The following is a 19,437-nucleotide window of genomic DNA, read 5'->3' as shown; positions in this document are numbered from 1 at the left end:
CATCACAGCTCCTCCCTAGCACTCTCTAAGCTCCTCACCGCCAGTTCTTGAAGGTTCTTGGAGGTTCATCCAAGTCAAGAGGCAAGTTGCAACGAGAAGAAGAAGAAGCTAGGGTTTTTACTGCATCTCTTGTAAGCTTTTGCTTATTCTTTACTACCCTTTCTTCTACTTGTGTTGAGTCTTGTAGGGCTTCTCCGCCTTTGGTAGTTACCATAAAGGAGTGTTATTCATAGTGGAGGGTGTGTGTGTTGGTGTGGATCCTTGGATTAGTCACCTCTTGTGAGGTGGATACCAAGTAAACCAACCGTGTTAGCGTTGTGTGATTGTTTCTTTGTATTTCCGCTGCACATCTTTGAAGGAACAAGCAACGCCGACCACCGAGCGAACGTGATGAGCTATTCACCCCCTCCCCCCCTCTAGCTACTTTTGGTCCTAACAATGTTAAACCCTGCAGGTGGACTTAGTCCGACATGACGATAAGGTTGAGTGGTACTACTCTTGGACTAAGATATTAATTAAGTGAGTTGTCAGTAACTTATTTAATTAGTGGGCATTCAACATCTTAAACACAGGGAGACTAACACACTCATAATAAGAAGGAGCCCAAAACGTAATTTGGGATTGGTGAGGTAGTTCAATAATAATTTTTTAGTGGAATGAATTATTATTGATGAAATTAAGTTGTGTGTTCGAGGCGAACACGGGAAGCTTAATTTCATCGGGAGACCAAAATCAATTCCTCCTCTCGGTCCCTATCGTAGCCTCTTGTATATAGAGAATTATACCCACCTATGCTCACCTTTCTACCTATCCTAATGGGGTCGGCCATGCTAGCTTGGAGCCCAAGCTAGGGTCGGCCAAGACCAATAAGATGAGCTAAGTTTATGGCCGGCCAATGCTTGGAGCCCAAGCATAAGTGGCCGACCCTAATCAATTTAAAAGAATTTTAAATTTTAAAATTTTTCTTATGTGGATTCCATGATTTTAAAAGAAAGGTTAAATTTTAAATCTTTCCTTTTATAGCTTTCTACAAAAGATTATGAAAAGATTTGATATCTTTCCTTATTTGTAGATTGGAAGGAAGATTTTAATTTTGATAAAACTTTCCTTTTTTAACCATGTTCATGATTTTAAAAGAGAGTTTTATAATTAAATATTTCCTTTTATAAGTTTCTACAAAAGATTAAGAAAAGATTTGATATCTTTCCTTATTTGTAGATTATAAGGAGATTTTAATTTTAAAGATAACTTTCCTTTTTGGAAATCATCCACATGTTTTAATAGAGAAATTTTAATTTATATATTTCCTTTTAGAACCAACCATGAAGGGATAAATTATTAGAGAAATTTTTATTTTAAAAATTTCCGGAAACAAATTAGGAAGTTTTAATGCTTGTTAAAACTTTCCTTGTTTGGGATTGTGAGGTGGCCGACCATATGATTTAATGAAAAGGAAATTGTTTTTTAATTAAATAAATTTTCCTTTTCATGACAAAGGAATTAAGGAAGTTTTTATTTAAATTTCTTTATTTGTCAAGACCAAGGATTATAAAAGAGGGGGTAGAAGTGCATTCATGGCTAACAACTCTATTCTATTTTTCCACCCTCTCTTCCTTGGTGGTGTGGCCGACCCTTCTAGTTTTCCCTTCTCCTTTTTCTTTCTTCTCCTTGGCCGAAACTCTTGATCCATTGGAGCTTGGAAGGTGGCCAGATATTGCTTGGAGAAGAAGGAGAGAAAGGAGACTTTGTTTCTTGCATCCCTTGGACCTTGGTGGTGGTGGTCGAACCTCATCCTTTCATGGAGTTATTGTGGTGGCCGAATCTTGCTTGGAGAAGAAGGTGGCTTAGGTGGATTCTCATCTCGGTAGATCGTTGCCCACACAACGTCCGGGATAAGAAGAGGAATACGGTAGAAGATTAAGAGGTCGTTGCATACAAAGGAAGGTATAACTAGTAATTATTTTCCGCATCATACTAGTTATTTTTCTTTGTATGAATTCCAAACACAAGAGACATTAGATTATAGTTTTCCGAATTTGTTATTCGAGTTTGTGTTTTTTTATTTTTCGAATTTGTGATTCGATTGTTTTTTTGGTTAAACCTAGAGTTATATAAGGAAATTAAATATTAGCTTTCCTTAAAAGGCTTTGTCTAGGTGGTGGTGGATACTCCCATACCTAAGAAGGCCATTTGCCTCGCCATGCAATCCTGGAAACCAATTTTGGAAATTAATATTTAATTGAATTTATAACATAGGTTGATTTGGATCAATAGTGTTAAGTTCCACTTGCGATCCAAATCTAAACCATTAAGAACAGATAAGTTAAATTTGGAATCAATAATGTTAAGTTCCGTTTAAGATTCTTAATTTAACTTCTAAAGAACACAATAGGTTATTTAGGAAAGGTTCGACACTTGTACAAAATTTTTATACAGTGGAACCGGTACGATCTTCCTAGGACCAACCAACAAAAATATGACATTGGGGTCATATTGTATGAAAATTAATTTTTGATGTATAGATGTCATATAAACCCATGCTAGGGAAGTATTGTAGTTTAGTATGAGCAGATATATCAAGAGGAAGCCAAAACTAGAACTTTAGGTCAAGGGTTCAATTAAACCAATTAGATAGTTTTGAATTTTGTGTCATTCTTGGGATCTGTGATAAATATTTTTTTGTATATATTTTTTCCAAGTAGATAAGGTTAAAATAGACTTCTCCACAAAATTTGAGAATTTTTGGAGGTTTGTATAATTTCTGGTGCATTTCTGAAGTTGATCAGAAAAGACTGATTTTTACCGAAATAGGGTACCAGTCGACTGGTGCAGATACCAGTCGACTGGTAACAGTATTTTTGAGCACAGAATGTCTCTGTAAGCTCATTTTAATGAGGGCAGTCTACTGGTGCCAATACTAGTCGACTGGTAACAGTGTAATTTGAACACAGAGGGCTCTGTGAGTTGAAATCGAAGGGGCAGTCGACTGGTACCTAGTGCAGTCGACTGATACTAGGCTGGAAGTGTTTTTTTAGCATTAGAAAGTGACCAAAAGGATGATAAACATGTATGTGATCTTATGAGGGATTAATACATGATGTTTATGGTCATTAGAGGCCAAAGAGTCTAATAATTAGGAGATTGTTGGAGCTCTTTTTGATGTATGATAAAAGGGGAGAAGTTTAGGTTTAAGTGGGAAACCTATACACCTTTGCAAGAAATCCTAGCTCAAGGGGGAGCTTAGGTGAAGGGGGAGCGATTGCTCATTTATTAGCAAAGGGGGAGAAGTTTATCTTTGCAGGAAATCCTAGCTCAAGGGGGATCTTAGGTTAAGGGGGAGCCTAGGGATTTAGGTTTCATTATTTATGCATGAGTTGATTTACATATTTATTTGCATTATTATTGCATTTATGTTTTCCTAACTTAAACAGGTTGCCAAACATCAAAAAGGGGGAGATTGTTGGAGCAATGTATGTGCCCTAGATTTTGATGTTTGGGCAATGGTTTAAGTTATGTTTATTGTTGTATTTGATACGCATTGTGAGTGTGCAGGATACAGGTACAACAAGGAAAGTCCAAGTGTGATCTTGGCAAAGGAGGAAAGTCCAAGGATGAGTCTTAGCGATGTAAGTCTAAGCATGTAGTCTTGCCGATGTTAGTCCAAGCATAACTTGGCAATGGATGAAGTCCCGGAGGTGAGAAGTCTCCTGGCAAAGGAAGACCCGACAATATGGATAAGGCCGAAGGAAGCTCCAAAAGGCAAGACGTGAAGGATGGGGAGACATCCGAGGGACACGAGGCTGATGGAGGAGGCTAGAAGGCTAGGTCTAGGTTGGTCGGGCGAGGACGAGTGCTGAGTGATTGTACTTAGGGCAAAATCCTATGAGTTTAGGATTTACTACAGCAGTACTGTAGCGACACTGTAGCAGCGCTGTAGCGGTCGACTAGTTACTATAGCAGTCGACTGGTACACTATAGCAGTCGACTAGTAGCCGATCGTTGGGTAACGGTCGGCTTCACTTAAAGGACCAATCGACTAGTGCATACACTAGTCGACTGGTCGGGGTGCTTGGGTAACGGTAGCGGGAAAACAACTTAGTGTTTTCCTCTCGAGCTCTATTTAATAGAGCTCGGGGTACTTGAGCATGGTTGACGAAATTAGTGGTGGTTATACCTAATTAGAGTCTCTAAGTGCCCAAGTGATCTAGCGTGCTTGTACGAGGTTGTGCGAGGTTTCTCCACCCACAAGGAGTTACGCGAGCTAGCCGGAAGTTCTCCGGGGAGTCATTCACCGACGGACGGGATCGTCCCCCTTACAGACAGCCATGGAGTAGGAGTAAGTGATCTCTGAACCACGTTACATAAACGTGTTAGAGGTTTGATTGTCTTGGTTATTGCCTCTAGGTTTAGCTTTCTATTTGTTAGATTTGTTTTGTATTTCCGCCGTGCACTAACAAGCATAGGAAGCGATGATTTGGGTGAGACGCTATTCACCCCTCCTCTAGCGAGTGTCAAGATCCCAACAAACAGGACATAACTTAACTTGGTTGACCACATCAAAACTACCATGGAGTACTTACAAGAAGGATGCACACAACATAATCCGAGGGCGCGAGAAGCTAGGGAGGAAGCCTGCTCGAGGAGAAGGTTAGATTTGGGTTCAGATGAGCTCAATTCTGAAAGCCGGACCATCACCCACGGAGAGCAAGTAGAGAGATGAAAAACCCTCTTGGACGTGCCTCCATAGGGGTCGGAGGCACCCTGGCACCTCCTGATGGAGGCGCTCTGGCGCCTCAAGGAGACTTGAAGGCGCTTTCAATGGAGGCACCTCCAGCAGCAGAAGGCGCCCTTACGCCTCCAGATCCGAAAAACAGTCGTTTGAGCGATCGTTGTAAAGGGATAAAATCTTATCCACTTAGAGATGTCCTGTACCCACTTGAAGGTGCCTCCCACCAATGGTAACTAATCCTAGAAGGCTATAAAAAACCTCTGGAGCTAAAAAATAAACAACTTGAATGACAACTCTTGTATTCATTTCTTAGTCTTTTCTGAGCTTTCAAAGTGTGTAAGAGGCTTCTCCACTTTCAATGAAGGAAAATTTTAGTGCACTTTCATCTGCCTTGGATTAATAATCACCTAGGTTATAATCAAGTAATTCTTGTGTCTCTTTTTAAGGAGACTTGAAGGCGCTTTCAATGGAGGCACCTCCAGCAGCTAAAGGCGCCCTTGCGCCTCCAGATTTGAACAGTCGTTTGAGCGATCGTTGCAAAGGGATAAAATCTTATCCACTTAGAAACGCTCTGGACCCACTTAGAGGTGCCTCCCATCAACGGTAACTGATCCTATAAGGTTATAAAAAACCTCTAGAGCTAAAAAATAAACAACTTGAATAACAACTCTTGTATTCATTTCTTAGTCTTTTATGAGCTTTCAAAGTGTGTAAGAGGCTTTTCCACCTTTAATGAAGGAAAATTTTAGTGCACTTTTCATCTGCCTTGGATTAATAATCGTCTAGATTATAACCAAGTAATTCTTGCGTCTCTTTTTTATTTTATAAGACACAAGAATCACTATTGAGAAGCTAAGTAAAAAAACAATCACTATTGTGATTAATTAAATTATGCATCCTTGCTAAGTAAAAAATAATAGATATTTTTCTAATTTTAATTTTAAATTGTTCACCCTTCTCTAATCGGTCTACTAAGACCTATAAAAATCACTATTGAGAAGTTAACAACTAACTTCTACACGTTGTAGAAGCTACATATTAATTTTTACATATTGAATGAAGCTACCATGTAGTTTTAATACTGTGTAGAAGCTAGCTTCTACATATTATATAAGTTACATGAAACTTGTACATGATCAAATAATGTAAAAGTATTTTGGAGAGTTCAAGTCAAATGAGATTCATTTGATTTTATTTAAAAATGGAGTGCTCAGCGATGATGAAAATATAAATGATTAGCGTCATTTTGATTTTTGTCCTATTATTTTAAGGTGGCTAAGGAAAATATAATTAACTTTAAAGAGCAAATTTATGAGAAAACATCAAACCATTAATGTTTTATTCATAAAATTAAATATTTTAAATAGTATTTACCAAAAGTATCATTTTCAATGTCATTGTTTTAATTTTAAAATTTTGAATCTTTTAATTAATTTTAAAAGATAAAATTTAAATTTTAAATAAGTAAAATTTGTATTGATATTTTTCTATTTTTAAATTTTCTCAATAAAAAACTATGTGGCATGGTTTTTCTCAATAAAAAAACCAGCACATATGCTAGGCGGTGTATACCCCTTTTATTGGACCGAACACCTATACGGCCGGGCCCGTTGAGAGCTGATTCGAACCGGGCACGGCATTGAAAGAAATAGGCTTGACGGAACTTGCCTTCCCAGCCTAGGGCAGGAAGTTTTCCCATAACTCCGTCCTGGAATCAACGAACAGATCTATGTTTTTTCCGACACAATGGCGAAAGTTCTCGGCAACGCTTTTCGTCGATCGCGTCTCCTCTTCGTTACGGCCTCTCCTTCGGGGCCTCGTCTGACGATATCTCCCCCCTCCCCTTTCTATGGAGGAGGAAGGTCGTTCGAGACTCTCGCCTTTGAAGAGATAAAGACATCTGAGAAGCCTTACGATTCCACCGCTTTCGTCCTCCACGGCCTGCTCGGATCCGGAAGGAATTGGAGATCGTTCTCCCGAGATCTCGCCGCCCAGCTCCAAAAATCATCTCCCTCTCGTGGTGAGTAGGGAAAAAAAAATACGATACTATCTTCTGGTAAAACTTCGTCTTTCCCCTCTTTTGATTAGACGGAAACTAGGGAGGATCTAGCAAAGACTGATATGTAGATGGCGAAGAGGAAACTCAATTTCCATCATTCTCTTAAGGGTTTTTGCAATGAACAATGGTTGCTCGACAACTTTGGTGACAAATCTGATCAACATGAACAGTTGGAAATGGAGATTTTTGTGTTGTTGTCTGGCGTCATGGTTGGTACGTACTACTGGCTACTCTAGAAATACAATAACATTTGCATCAACCATTGCAATGACAAGGGAGGTAGCAACTCCTGAGGGTGGGCTTTTGGCCTGCTAAGATGATTGAGGAGGTTTTGACAAGGATGGATGCCAAGTTCCCAACTACTTGCTTTCAACATAAGATTATCTAGAGAAATAAACAAATTTGGGGGCTTTGTTTATGGGTGCTCACTAATTCATGAATGATGCTGAACTTTGTGTTGCAGGGAGGAATAATGAAGAGGATGAAATTAATGACAAATTGAGAAACTAATACCGAGTGAGATGGAGTCTCAGGAGGGAAGGCTACAATCTCTATGTTGTGCCTCCCTTCTGAACTAAGAACATTAGAAGAGGATTAAGAACCGTGTTTTTATACCATGTAAGAAATTTTGTGGGATGATATTATTTCAATACGAACTATGACATTGATAAATTAGGCCTATTTGATAGGAGCTATAGTGTACAGATAACATAAGCAAAATACAAAAGGGAAGTGCATATTCAACATATGCTAACAAAAACATGTATCATCATGAATCAGAGTGGAAGGTGAATCAAGACGGAAGCAGAGGTGAATTAGGAAGTATCGAGCAGATCAGGAAGGAATTTATTGAATTCTCTTTTTCTTTCTCATATGAAAGATACATCTATGCCTATCTATTGTTTCCCAAAATCAGTTTAGTGTTGTTTCTGGTTTCAACTTTACTAAAAAATGTTGGTTCTCTTTTTCGCTATGTGTTTTTGGTGAGACTTTTGTGCTTTTGGTTATTTTAGTATGCTTGCATTTTTTCTAGATATGTTTTCTTCTGAAAAGCAAGTGTTATGTAGATATGCTAATCCATACTCTGCTTATTTGATTTCCCTTGATGATGTGATATTTTCATACCAATGACTTTTTTTATCAAAATTAATGTACTATTGTGATTCATATAGTTTGGAGAATGGTACTGGTTGACATAAGAAATCATGGGAGATCAGCTGGACTGAAAGAGCTAGATCTTCCCCACAACATGTTTAATGGAGCCAAAGATATGGCTAATTTGGTGAAGTTCCATGGTTGGGCCTGGCCAGATGTAGTCTTAGGCCACTCCATGGGTGGAAAAGTTGCATTACAGTTTGCAGCAAGTTGTGCGCATGGGGACTATGGTGAATCAGCTATCATGCCAAAGCAGGTACTTACTTTGTTGGGTGCACTTCTGTGATTCAGAATGATATCAAATATCAATATCTTCCTCAAATATGATGCTTTTTTTATGTTTGTGATTGGGAAAAGTCTATGATATTTCTGCGTTATTTGTCATCTTACTAACTTGAATAATTCCATTTGCTAGAAAAACCTATAGTTGTATAATTTGCTCCTGCAAAGTTGATCTTTTGACCTATTCCTTAAAATCAGCTAACTTATGAAATTCTTCACTTCTGAACTTAGTCCTTGAATTCATTCTTTTCCTTATGATGATGCAGCTTAGTGGAAAGGAATTTTTACCTCATTATCATTTTCTTGTACAGAACAGCTCTGGGTGTTGGATTCTGTCCCAGGTGAAGTAAACTCTAATGAGACTAGTGGTGAGGTAGAAAAAGTTTTGCAGACTCTTCAAGATTTGCCTTCGCCGCTGCCATCACGCAAGTATGCTTTTCTGTTATTAAGAAACACTTCGTTCCATATGATGTTGGATTATATAAGTCTATGCTAGCCAGCAAAATTGTTTATCGCTTATACCAAGTGATTAATGTTAATCAACTTGTGTTAATTGTTTTGTGGGTGATGGCTTGATATAAGCAATAGAAGTAGTGCCTGAATCAATGTGTTTTATAAGCAAAGGTTAGGTTCACTTAGTCTTTCTTGCTGCCTACAATTTGGAGCTAGATCTTTATGGTAAAGAATCATGTGTTATTAGATAATTAGTCTAAGCTTTTGATGCAACCGATCAAAATGTTAACATAGCTTCAGCAGAGCTCATAAATACATATATGATCCATTTGTACCATCTTTGCAATGCAATTTTGTTGTTTGTCTTGATTCCATATTTAAAGCCTATCCTCATGGTATAAGTCATCACCCTACAAATCAACATACCTGTACAATCATAGAAAAGTTTTGAACAATTAAAGAACAACTATTAGCGTATACAATTAAAGAAATCTACTATTAGCTTATACAATTAAAGAACTACAAGACTATTCAAATCCTCATTGCATACCACCCGTTTATTCATGGTATAGATACCTAGCCAACCAAATAGGAGCTGGTTGATTCAAACTAGGTACTAGCTTCAGCAAATTTGAAATTGTCCTCCAAGTTCCCCTTTCGAGTTTTCTTAAACAAAAGAGTCTACTTCATAAGCATCTATCCTTTTTTGGTGAAAATGAAAAGAATGAACAAGCTTCACTCAGATTAAATTGGTGAATAGGCATGCATAGCATTTTACAACAACAGTTATAAGCAATTCCCTGCTACTACATTTAGGACATTGGAATGAAGTAGCTTCTCATTACAAACACCTGCAGCCTAATGACAGAAGATCCAAACAATTTGTCAAAAATTGCCTTTTTTAATGTGAATGAGCACCTTGTCACACAATATAAGGTGCAATCTCAAATAAGTCACTCGGGGCTAAACTCTTCAGCAAGATGAGAAGTCTATCCATCTGGGGAGTAGAATCTGCAGCATGGCTTCATGATCATTGAAGATGCAATCACACTGGGAAGTTGAAATTCTGTACATCCAATCATGAGTAAATGAATCGTCTTGGGACTGTTGAGCTCATATTAGCCATGATTCAGGTGAAAAAGTTCCAACTACTGGGAGGCCAAACAGCTGCAACAATATAAACCAACTTGACAAGGTCATAGAGCAATGAAAAAAATAGATGTGTACTTGATTCCTTGCAGTGGCTGGAATCCAATGAGCACATAACGAAAAAAAAGGATTAGTAGCGGAGCCCTTTTCTTTAGAAGCAGGTCTTTGGAGTTGAGCCCCTGTCACAGAGGAAGCCATGTAAAAACCTTGATCTTTGGAGGAGACCAGCAATGCCAAACAAGAGTTCAGAAAGCCTCTGCCTGATCACGAGTGATTAGGGTCTGATAAGCCATGTGTACATTAATTCATCATTGTACGACCATCTTCAAAAGGAGGAAGAGGAGCAGAGCCCTGGCTGAATTGAGCTTGCTAAACTCTCCAGAGCAGTGAGATCAAGCTAACTAACATACAGGCTGATTGTTTGTCAGTCTCAGTCGAAGGCTTTCAAACGATAGTTCCGTAAGGATACCAATTATATAGTTTGGGGAAGGCATTCTTGATCAGAATTTCCTTGTGTTAGTACCCATGCCAGAAAGCAATGTTTTGAGTTCTAGTCCTTACCTGCAGCAAGCTCAAATATTTAAAATATCTAGTTTGCTAAGTGCAGTTCAAGGAGAATGATCAGTTCCTCTAAAAATTTGCTAGTTGCCAAGGGAGGTTTCGGAAATGGCTGTAGTCGACCACATTCATCCAGGCCATAATCCCTCTTAAGTTTAGAAGTAATCGCCAACAATAGAGGAAGGCTAGGTTGAAAGTCTTTAAATCAATAATGCTGATATTATGAAATATGGCAACCAAATACCAAGTAACTAGACTGCACGCGGTTGAGATGGTCTTGATTCAGTGATGCCAAAAAATCTTTGCCATAGATAATTAATTTTATTTTAAGGACCCATAGGGGAATTAGGTACACCTTAGATGGGCAAACAACTAGGGAGGAGAAGGTGCTACTGAATGCCATTGCAAAGAGAAGGCTTTCTATTGTTCAAGATGGCCTGAAACTCTAGAAATCAATTGCTCTAATATTCTTTGTCGGTCCTACCTATCCTCAACTGAAGAGCTAAATAAGAAATAGGTAGACAGTTAGTGAGCAATTGAAAACTCTTCCTTGAGTTGCACCTCTAACCCGGTGAGGATCAATGTAAGATAAAGAAACTTTTTAATAATTGATCTGGATTCTATGAAAAGTTAAGGAAGCTGCCTTAACAATGCCGAGATTAAACACCATCTCTAGCATATTGCGAGATTCGAAAGTCAGATTAATGCTACTCCCTGGCTGGGCCACTTAAAAGCCCTTGCTCCTGTTCCCTTCTCAACATATGGTGAAGGCAATCAATTGTTAGAGTGAAGAGAAATAAAGGCAATGAACCTTGGCTGAGTGCTCTACCACATTTGAACCAAACACCCAGCCTGCCATTCACTAATATGGATCCACAAGCAGTAGAGACAATGTCTAAAATATAGAAGGAATCCACGCATTGCAAAATTGGTGATAGTGGTGGTGGTGTTGAGGTGTGCTTGCCAATGGGGGTGCTCTCGGACAATTGGTCAAAATATGAAGCTTGACACACCCTCTGAATCTATATGAATAAGAGCAATATGAAAGTAGTTGATTCTTTGCAAGTGTGAAGCACTAGTGTGAAAATCCTAGAAAAGTTTCACAAGATTGATTCTCACCAAATCCTACTACAAGCAGAAACACCATGTTAAACCCATTGGGTCCATGGCTGTCGCCCTTGATAATGATGAGGATCTCTATTCATAAATTTGAAGGATTAAATCATTGGTGAGATGCCTGCAGGAGGGAGGTGGAAGGGACAAAGTTGCATGGCTAGTGTATGTGGAGCTACATGATGCTCCTGAGTTGTGAGGTTGTACCAATTTGGTATCATTCTCACCATTGATCTATATCAATTCCATGGTTCACTTAGTGATTTTGCTCCCGTGTTTTCTTCCATTGGCAATAATGTGAAAGCAGCCAGTGTGCTCATCGCTAACCTTGACCCACCAAGTTTGTTAGTGCTTTGCTTTGGTGGAGGTGCAGCATCCAAGCCAAGCAGTAGCCTCAATCTTGTCTAGTTATTGGCAGGGTCAATTTTTGGATCCTTGGACTCATCTGGACTACTTTCAGTCATTTATGTGGCTCTAGCAACCACCAGAACCAAGAAGAAATGATGGGGCAACTTGGACATGGGGAAGACACTTTTGGTAATCATAATGGCATCCAAATTTAGTTCTTCATTGGGATTTGACTGCAAACACATCAACAGAATACATTGTGTTCCATTGCCAATCCACCACTGGCAAGTTAGTTGGCAAGTTATGTCTCAAAAGCAGATTTTCAGACTGAGGAATAGCAAAGGGAGGTATCGAATTGAGATATGGCATATTGCATGAATAACCAAGATTGGTGACGAAAATACCCATGGCTGGAGTGAAAGTGAGATGGCATTGCAAGTTTGGACCCTGACAAAAGGATGATTGTAATGCAGCCCCTCATTGATTAATTCAATGATCGGACTGAAGACTTCTGTATCAGATGATTTCATTATGTCATGAGCATGCAAGATGCCCATGCACTAAACAGCAGGGCAACCCAAGCAATGGCATTGAGTATGCGACTGGTGATGATCATGCTTAGAAGACTCAAAAAAAGCTATTAAGGTAGTAGATGCAGCAACCTCAGCATAGCCATGATGACGACCACTGCTACCTCTAGACCCAAAACAAGAATGAGGCAACCCCTAGGGTTGGATGAAACTGGCACCAGGGAAGAACTACTGGTGCTACCAGCACTTCTAAACTTGAAAAGCTTTTACAAAACGGCCACTGTCAGGAGCCTGCTACAGAAGCCACTACAGCCATGGCCAGAGAAGCACTTCATATGCTGGCTCCTTAATAATTTTTCTGGTTGCACATTTTTTCTTGTCTATTGAATTAAGAAACACGATGGACTGTCTCATATTATTTGTAAATATATTACTAATCATCAGATGTTTCATTTCCATATTAGGTGGGTCATCGATCATATGCTGAGTCTTGGATTTTCAAAAATGCTCTCCAATTGGATTGGGAGCAACCTGAATAATGACGGTGAACATGTAGAGTGGGCTTTTGATCTTCAGGCTTGCATAGATATGTTTAATTCCTATAGGTATAGAGACTAGACGCCTGATCCTTGTTATTTTTTCCATCATATATTACATTTTCAATTGTTTGTAATATTTTGAAGAATAAAAATATGACTGCAGGGAAGAGAGTTATTGGTCTCTATTAGAATCTCCACCAAATGAATTGGAGATTGCTATTGTTCGAGCAGAGAACAGTGACAGGTGGCCTGAGCATGTCGTTAACCGACTCAATCACCTCTCTCAAAAGCGAAGAGTGCCCAAAGAAGGAAAGGTTTCATTTCATCTGCTGCCTAAGTCGGGCCACTGGGTGCATGTCGACAACCCCAAAGGGTTACTTGAAATTGTGGCACCTAACTTCTACTCAAATGCTTGAATTATCGTATCTTCCTTTTGTGTATTTGGAGCAACACAAGGAAAAATGGCATCTAGTGTTCAAAAGTATGCAGAATAAGAGGAGCACATTTGAGATGCTAATTCCTTGACCATAATTTCAGTTATTACTCTTTCTGCCATTTCCTTTGGCCATCATGCATTCTTGAATGCATTACATGCACTGATTCATTCATCTAATTTTAAAATGATTCTGGCCTTCAAAACTGTCTACAGCAGATAATTGCCTCTGGTTGATCGCAGTTTGTTTATATGTAGGAATTTTTGTTGCCTCAAGTAATCTTTCATATAAAGCTGGTTCAGTTAGATATTTCTTTCTTTGCTCTCGAAGCTCTGTGGTTTTCCAGTGACGTGGAGTCAGGTTCATAATGCATTATCCTTATTTTCATAGAAATTTTTTGGAGAGCTAACAAAGTTTTCATTGTCAGTAACTATTAAACCAAGGAGGTCGATGTTCTTAGCCGGAGCAGGGTTGGCCGTACACGTGTGCGGAACTAACACGAACTCTGGGTCGTCGTATTATATTGGTCCACGGCGCGCATGATTGAGCATGCCCACGGCGTTTGCCCCACCTTCGAAATAACAGAAGCATGATTGAATGATGGTCCAACTACACCCAAGGTAATACGTTAGTCCTTAGTATTTTTGTTAATTCCTCCTAAGATCAACATGAAAAAGATAAATCATGGATAGCTATTAATTTTTGGAATAGTGATTAACACATAAAGATGACATTTACTTTGATTTTATCAAAATTCGAATCCCAGACTTTATGATGATAATACCTCATGCGTAGTCATTAGATCCATTCGAAGGGAGGAGACATGATCCAACTGCACCACGGTCTATTGAATGATGGGCCAATCGAACGGCGTGAATAAAAAAAGCGAGGTTTGGAAGAGATTATTTGCAGGCCGCCTTGATAACCTAGCAAATCAACAGGCCAGCCCACGAGCTCCTACGATAAGAATTTAAATTTAAATTTAAAATAAATAAATATTTTAAAGGTCAGCTTCCATAAACTATGCTTTAAATTTATATAAATAAAAAATCGACAGCCCACGACGATCCCACGCCAGCTAAAGGAAGGAGGAGCGGTGAGCCGGTCACATCACGGGGATTAATTTTGGCTTCTTATGTGTTGCTGCTATCCCGGCACGACGAGATCGACGGCCGTAGATGATACCGATAAATATCCCGGCACGAGTTCTTGTAACAGGGCCGGGCAGTCATTCCCGTCGCCTTCCGATCTCATCTCATGCCTTCTCTCTCTGTAACAACTAACGAGAGGTTGCAGGTGGACCTGGAGAGGCAAAATTGGAGTCGGCGCGCGCGTACGGAGGACGACCACAGTTTAACTCGGGAGGAGGAGTAGGATGGCCGACAAAGTAGCGGTGGGCGTGGCGGACGACATGGGGGAGAGCGTGCAGTGCGTGGACCACCCTTATCGTAGCAATCCGGGCGGGGTGTGCGCCTTCTGCTTGCAGGAGAAGCTGGGCAAGCTGGTGTCTTCGTCCAAGTCCAACCCCTTCCTCCCCCTCCAGCCCTCGCCTTCCTCCTCCACCTCCTCCCCCACCTCCTTCCGCGCCGACGTCGTTGCCACCGGGCTCGCCTCTGTCTATTCGCGCAACGGCGCGCCTGCGTACGACGGCCGCAGGACCAAGTTCTCTTACCTAGCAGTCGGCCGCAGCAAAAAGAAGAAAGGCGGCGGCGGCGACTTAGGTAGCTACGCGAACGGCGGAAGGAAGTTCGTAGTCAGTGGAAGTAGTCACACTACCGCTTCTGTCGCGGTGGCTAACGGCGGTGGCCTGGTTTTGAAACGGAGCAAGTCTGTGGCGCCGACTCCGAGGACGACCGGATCATTCCTCGCGCAGGTTGGTGTTGGCCGCAGAAATGGAGACGCCGCCGTCGCAGACAGCCCTCGGAAGAAGAGCTTCTGGTCCTTCCTCTACCACTCTCCTGTTTCTTCCGCCATCTCTTTTTCTTCTGCCGTCAACGGGAACAGCCACAGTCGCAGATCCACCTCATCCTCTTCGGGCGGAGGGCGCGAGGGAGACGCCAGCAAGCAGCATCCGCAACCACCGTCAATTGATTTGGAAGCAGAGACCGGCAGGAAATTAGCGGAGAACAGCAGTGCGGAGGATGCCCAGAGCCCAAGCGGCAGCCAGGCGTCGTCCTTATTCGGTAGGAAGGTGTCGAGATCCAGGTCAGTGGGATGCGGCAGCAGAAGCTTCTCGGGCGACTTCCTCGAGCGCATCTCCACTGGCTTTGGTGACTGCACGTTGCGGAGAGTGGAGTCTCAGCGCGAGGCCAAGCCCAAGACCGCCATCCAACTCGACCAGAACAAGAACAACGACGGCGACCGACAACATACGATGAAGGAGACGATCAAATGCGGAGGTATCTTTGGGGGACTCGGGATGATGTCGGCCTATTGGCTTCCCGCTGCGGCCGACGACGACTACGACATCCATAGCAGGGCATCGACCTCAACCCCTGCCGCCAGAACAGGCGTCGCGCCGCACGGACGAACCCGGACCTGGGGCTTGGCCTTAGCCAGCCCAATGAGAGCCTTCCGGCCTCACTCTTCCTCATCCCGGTCACTCTACACCATCAACGCCGCTGCTTCTACTGGTCCGGCGGCGACCAACATCATCTCCTCCATCAACGGCCATGACGGCTGCGGCAAACAGAGCAGCCTTAACAGTGATGCATCGTTCCTGGCCGTCAGCTAGCCCTCCCTTCCATTCGATCACCCATTAACGTCGACATTTGCTCGTCAAGTTTTGTCTTTGTTTTACAAGAACGCTCATGCCGCATCTCGTCTTGTTTTCGACATCAGTGAATTACTGTACCTTCACTTCGTATTGAATCGTGCTATTCTGCAATTGTTCGGGGAAAATGACAGAGCGAGAGCGACGTCGATGAACTATTTCTCGTTCGGAAATCGATCTCCAACAAGCCTGAGGACACCCACGACAACGACGATGCAGACAGGCATCGTTGTCTTCTTTTCTGCGTTTTGATTCCACTCGGGAATCATCGCGCCGATGCAGTGGATCGAGCGGTGTCCACGCCCTCCTCCTCCCTCAGACTGCCATGTGCCAGGCTTCTGCATCGGGGAGCGAAGTCGGCAATTGGTTGTTTTGTCCTTTTGGGCGCTGTCTTCTAGCGCGGTCAATGCCCTGCCGCGGGCACATGGCAACTCCGTGCCCCCGCCGGGGTGCGCAGTGCACTGCTATTTGCTTGTGGTCCCCAACGGTGGAGCTTAACTGCCTCCGCTCGAATTCGGAAGCCGTCCTCGTCGTAGCTCCGTCGTGGTCAGATTTTTTATTTCCTCCGCCATTTTACTAAACCGCTTAAGGAATTTTGATATTATCCGAATCACATACCAAATATTTCACTTTTTTTTTTCTATACGTGTCCATCAGTCCTTTTCATCCATCTGTGGGTCCATTAATAAACAGTTAACTAGTATAGGGTAATATTATCATTATGAAATTTGATGGTCAAATTCTTATTAGTAGTTATATGTTTGTTCGTTCTTATGCGTTATTTAACTGTCTAATGTTAATAGTCATTTATAATTTATTTTATTCACCTTGACCTAGGGACGTATTGACAAAGACACTAGGGATAAATGAATCATCTTTTATATATTAATTAATGTTGGATGAATTAACTGTACATCTATTAGTCATTCATATGAAATTGATAGATATATCTAAAGAATTTTAAATTATTTTAAATATAAACTTTCTTAGTATATTTATTTTTTCGAATTTAAATTTTATAGGGTAAATTGAGAATCATGAATTCTTAAATTTGTAAAAAATTTGATGTAATTTATCATAATTTTATTATGAGACAAGATAGAAATATTTACTAATTAACATCACCAATGAATTCTTAAAAATCTACTGATTACAAAAATATTAAACTTTCCAATTTTCAAATGAACAAGATCTATCATTTCGTCCGAAACTAGTTGATAGACCTAGAAAATTTTGAATCGCTTCAAATTAAAATTAATGTACTTCTAAACACCTCTTTAATATATTTATACTCTCAAATCTAAATTTGATAGTGTAAATTATGAGGGAGCAATGGTAGAATGAAAATTTAAAGATGTGCTTATGCTAGGAAGTATATTGATTTTGATTTGAAATGATCCAGAATTTTTTAGATGTATTAGTCAATTTTAGATGAAACTAACTAATGAACCAATGAAGGAGAAAGAGGATGAATATTTCAAAAATATAATATATGATTTAGGTATCATAAAAATTAGGTACTTAATTTAAATAATATTAAAATTTACTTATGCACTCAATCCGGCTCTAGGGCCCCAATTTTAATGGGCCCATGATTCTTAATAATTTAAGATTAGTTTTATTATTTTTTTTTAAAGAAAATGTCCACTTTTAATCCTAAATTATTTTAATTTTATTTATTTCGGATTATTTTGTAATTATTATTTTTAATAATGTGTTTTATTTTTTTTTAAAACATAATCAATTTTTTTAGATCTTTCAAGAATATATGCCCTCACAGGTCATCTTGTATTTTTTTCCTTTTCTCGTCAATATTTCGCACTCTTTTTTTCCTCTTTAGTGATCGACTGATTGTACATCTATCCTCTCACTCATACTGATTTATCCAATAATTAGTACAACATTATACTGATATATTAAGTTAATAGTCATATGCCATAATTATTGAAAAGAGCGGCTTTTCTCACCCCTTCTGACACATCTCTTCCCAACCTCCACTCCAAAAATTACATTTATACCCTTTGTCATTTTTTTTAATTTTATTTGTTTATTAACAAATAAACAAACAAAATTAATAAAAAAAAATTACTGGGCCCGGCCAAAATTTTTTTAGTTTTATTTATTTTTTTATTGATTTTTTAAAAAACAAAATTAATAATAAAAATGTTGGGGCGGTAAAAATTTATTTTAGCTTTGTTTTTTTTATTAATTTTAGTTTTTTAACAAAAAAAAACAAAACTAATAAAAAAAATATTGGGGGTGGCAAAAAAAATTGTATATTAGGGGTGTGAAAATAAAAAAAATGTTTTTTTATTGTTAACAAAAAAAATAAAACCAATTAAAAAATAATATTGTTAACATAAAAAATTTATTTTAGTTTTGTTTATTGTTTTAACAAAAAAAACAAAACTAATAAAAAAAATATTGGGGCCGGTCAAAAAAAAATTTGTGCATTGGGAGTGCGAAAATAAAAAAATTGTTTGCTTTTTTATTATTAACAAAAAAAAATAAAACCAATTAAAAAAATAACAAATAACAAATAAAGTATAAAAGGGTATAAATGTGAATATCATTAAATTTTTGATGGGGCCAAGGAGGTGAATGTGGAGTGGGAGAAGCAAATTACTTATTGAATAAACTTATAATACTGTTTTTAATGTAATTTTATTTTATAGTCCTATTAAACATTTTTATAAAAAACATTATATATATAGGCCTGATCCAGCCCATTATTATGTGGGCTACCAACATCCATCGGGGATCACTTAGCCTCCGTACCAGACGGTCTAAAGCGGCGCCGCTCCCTGGCGAAGCGCGGCTGCTCTATGGCCTCAGGCCCTCAGTTGCTTAAGTGCTGCCGCAATTCTCTTTCCCCGTGTATCGCTGCGCCGCTAGCAACGATGCCGTCGCCGTGCGAAGTTTGATGATGCCACTCCGGAAACTCCGTCCAGTCCGTCAATTCGCTCATAAACTCCATCGCTGTCATCTAGCAATTCTCTGTTTAAGCTGTGAAAGCTATGTCTAATGTTCCGGGGCAAAAATGCCGCTACAATTTAACTTCTCAATTTTTTAGGGTTTCGAATACCATATCATATACTCCTTATATTAATATTTTTTTTTATTAACACGCACTCATATTTGTTTTTATATTAATATTGATTTCATCATCTATTTATTCAACTTTATTCTTTTCTATTCAATTTTTTTTTAAAATTAATTTATATAAAATCCACGAATATGCCAATTAAATGCTTCATAAAATATATGGCTGTGAAATCGTTATTTGTCTATTCTGGTGAGAATAATAATCTCCCA

The 19,437-nt window shown here is 39.5% G+C and overlaps 2 protein-coding genes and 1 long non-coding RNA gene across 5 annotated transcripts; 2 read left to right on the top strand and 1 right to left on the bottom strand.

Moving 5' to 3' along the window:
- Positions 1–6,365: 6,365 nt before the first annotated feature.
- On the top strand, positions 6,366–13,555 carry LOC122025443 (protein ABHD11-like). Of its 2 annotated transcripts, none has more exons than XM_042584248.1 (5): positions 6,366–6,749; positions 7,961–8,199; positions 8,542–8,654; positions 12,841–12,981; positions 13,079–13,555. In XM_042584248.1, exons 1-5 carry the CDS (start codon positions 6,476–6,478, stop codon positions 13,329–13,331), a joined length of 1,020 nt encoding a protein of 339 aa, XP_042440182.1. In that variant the 5' UTR covers positions 6,366–6,475; the 3' UTR covers positions 13,332–13,555. The 2 variants fall into 2 exon arrangements, with proteins under 2 accessions (XP_042440182.1, XP_042440184.1); XM_042584250.1 differs by lacking the exon at positions 6,366–6,749 and adding an exon at positions 6,758–7,001.
- A 159-nt stretch (positions 13,556–13,714) lies between these two features.
- LOC122025444 lies at positions 13,715–14,237 on the bottom strand. The gene is made up of 2 exons (XR_006123713.1): positions 14,134–14,237; positions 13,715–13,958 (listed from the first exon to the last, which is right to left on the bottom strand). It is a non-coding gene; the product is annotated as an uncharacterized LOC122025444 (long non-coding RNA).
- Positions 14,238–14,724: 487 nt separating this feature from the next.
- On the top strand, positions 14,725–16,236 carry LOC122025442. 2 transcript variants are annotated; one of them, XM_042584247.1, is made up of 2 exons: positions 14,725–15,287; positions 15,360–16,236. In XM_042584247.1, exons 1-2 carry the CDS (start codon positions 14,725–14,727, stop codon positions 16,081–16,083), a joined length of 1,287 nt encoding a protein of 428 aa, XP_042440181.1. In that variant the 3' UTR covers positions 16,084–16,236. The 2 variants fall into 2 exon arrangements, with proteins under 2 accessions (XP_042440181.1, XP_042440180.1); XM_042584246.1 differs by having other exon boundaries at positions 14,725–16,236.
- Positions 16,237–19,437: the final 3,201 nt, after the last annotated feature.

This window comes from Zingiber officinale, chromosome 9B (genome assembly GCF_018446385.1).
Source record: "Zingiber officinale cultivar Zhangliang chromosome 9B, Zo_v1.1, whole genome shotgun sequence".
NCBI classification, from domain to species: domain Eukaryota; kingdom Viridiplantae; phylum Streptophyta; class Magnoliopsida; order Zingiberales; family Zingiberaceae; genus Zingiber; species Zingiber officinale.
This window is presented reverse-complemented; position numbering and strand designations above follow the sequence as displayed.

Coding starts and splice junctions, on each gene's coding strand:
- LOC122025443 (XM_042584248.1), top strand. CDS start 6,476: ATGGCGAAAGTTCTCGGCAACGCTTTTCGTCGATCGCGTCTCCTCTTC. Junction 6,750..7,960: donor AAAATCATCTCCCTCTCGTG/GTGAGTAGGGAA, acceptor TGATTCATATAG/TTTGGAGAATGGTACTGGTT. Junction 12,982..13,078: donor GATATGTTTAATTCCTATAG/GTATAGAGACTA, acceptor ATATGACTGCAG/GGAAGAGAGTTATTGGTCTC.
- LOC122025442 (XM_042584246.1), top strand. CDS start 14,725: ATGGCCGACAAAGTAGCGGTGGGCGTGGCGGACGACATGGGGGAGAGC.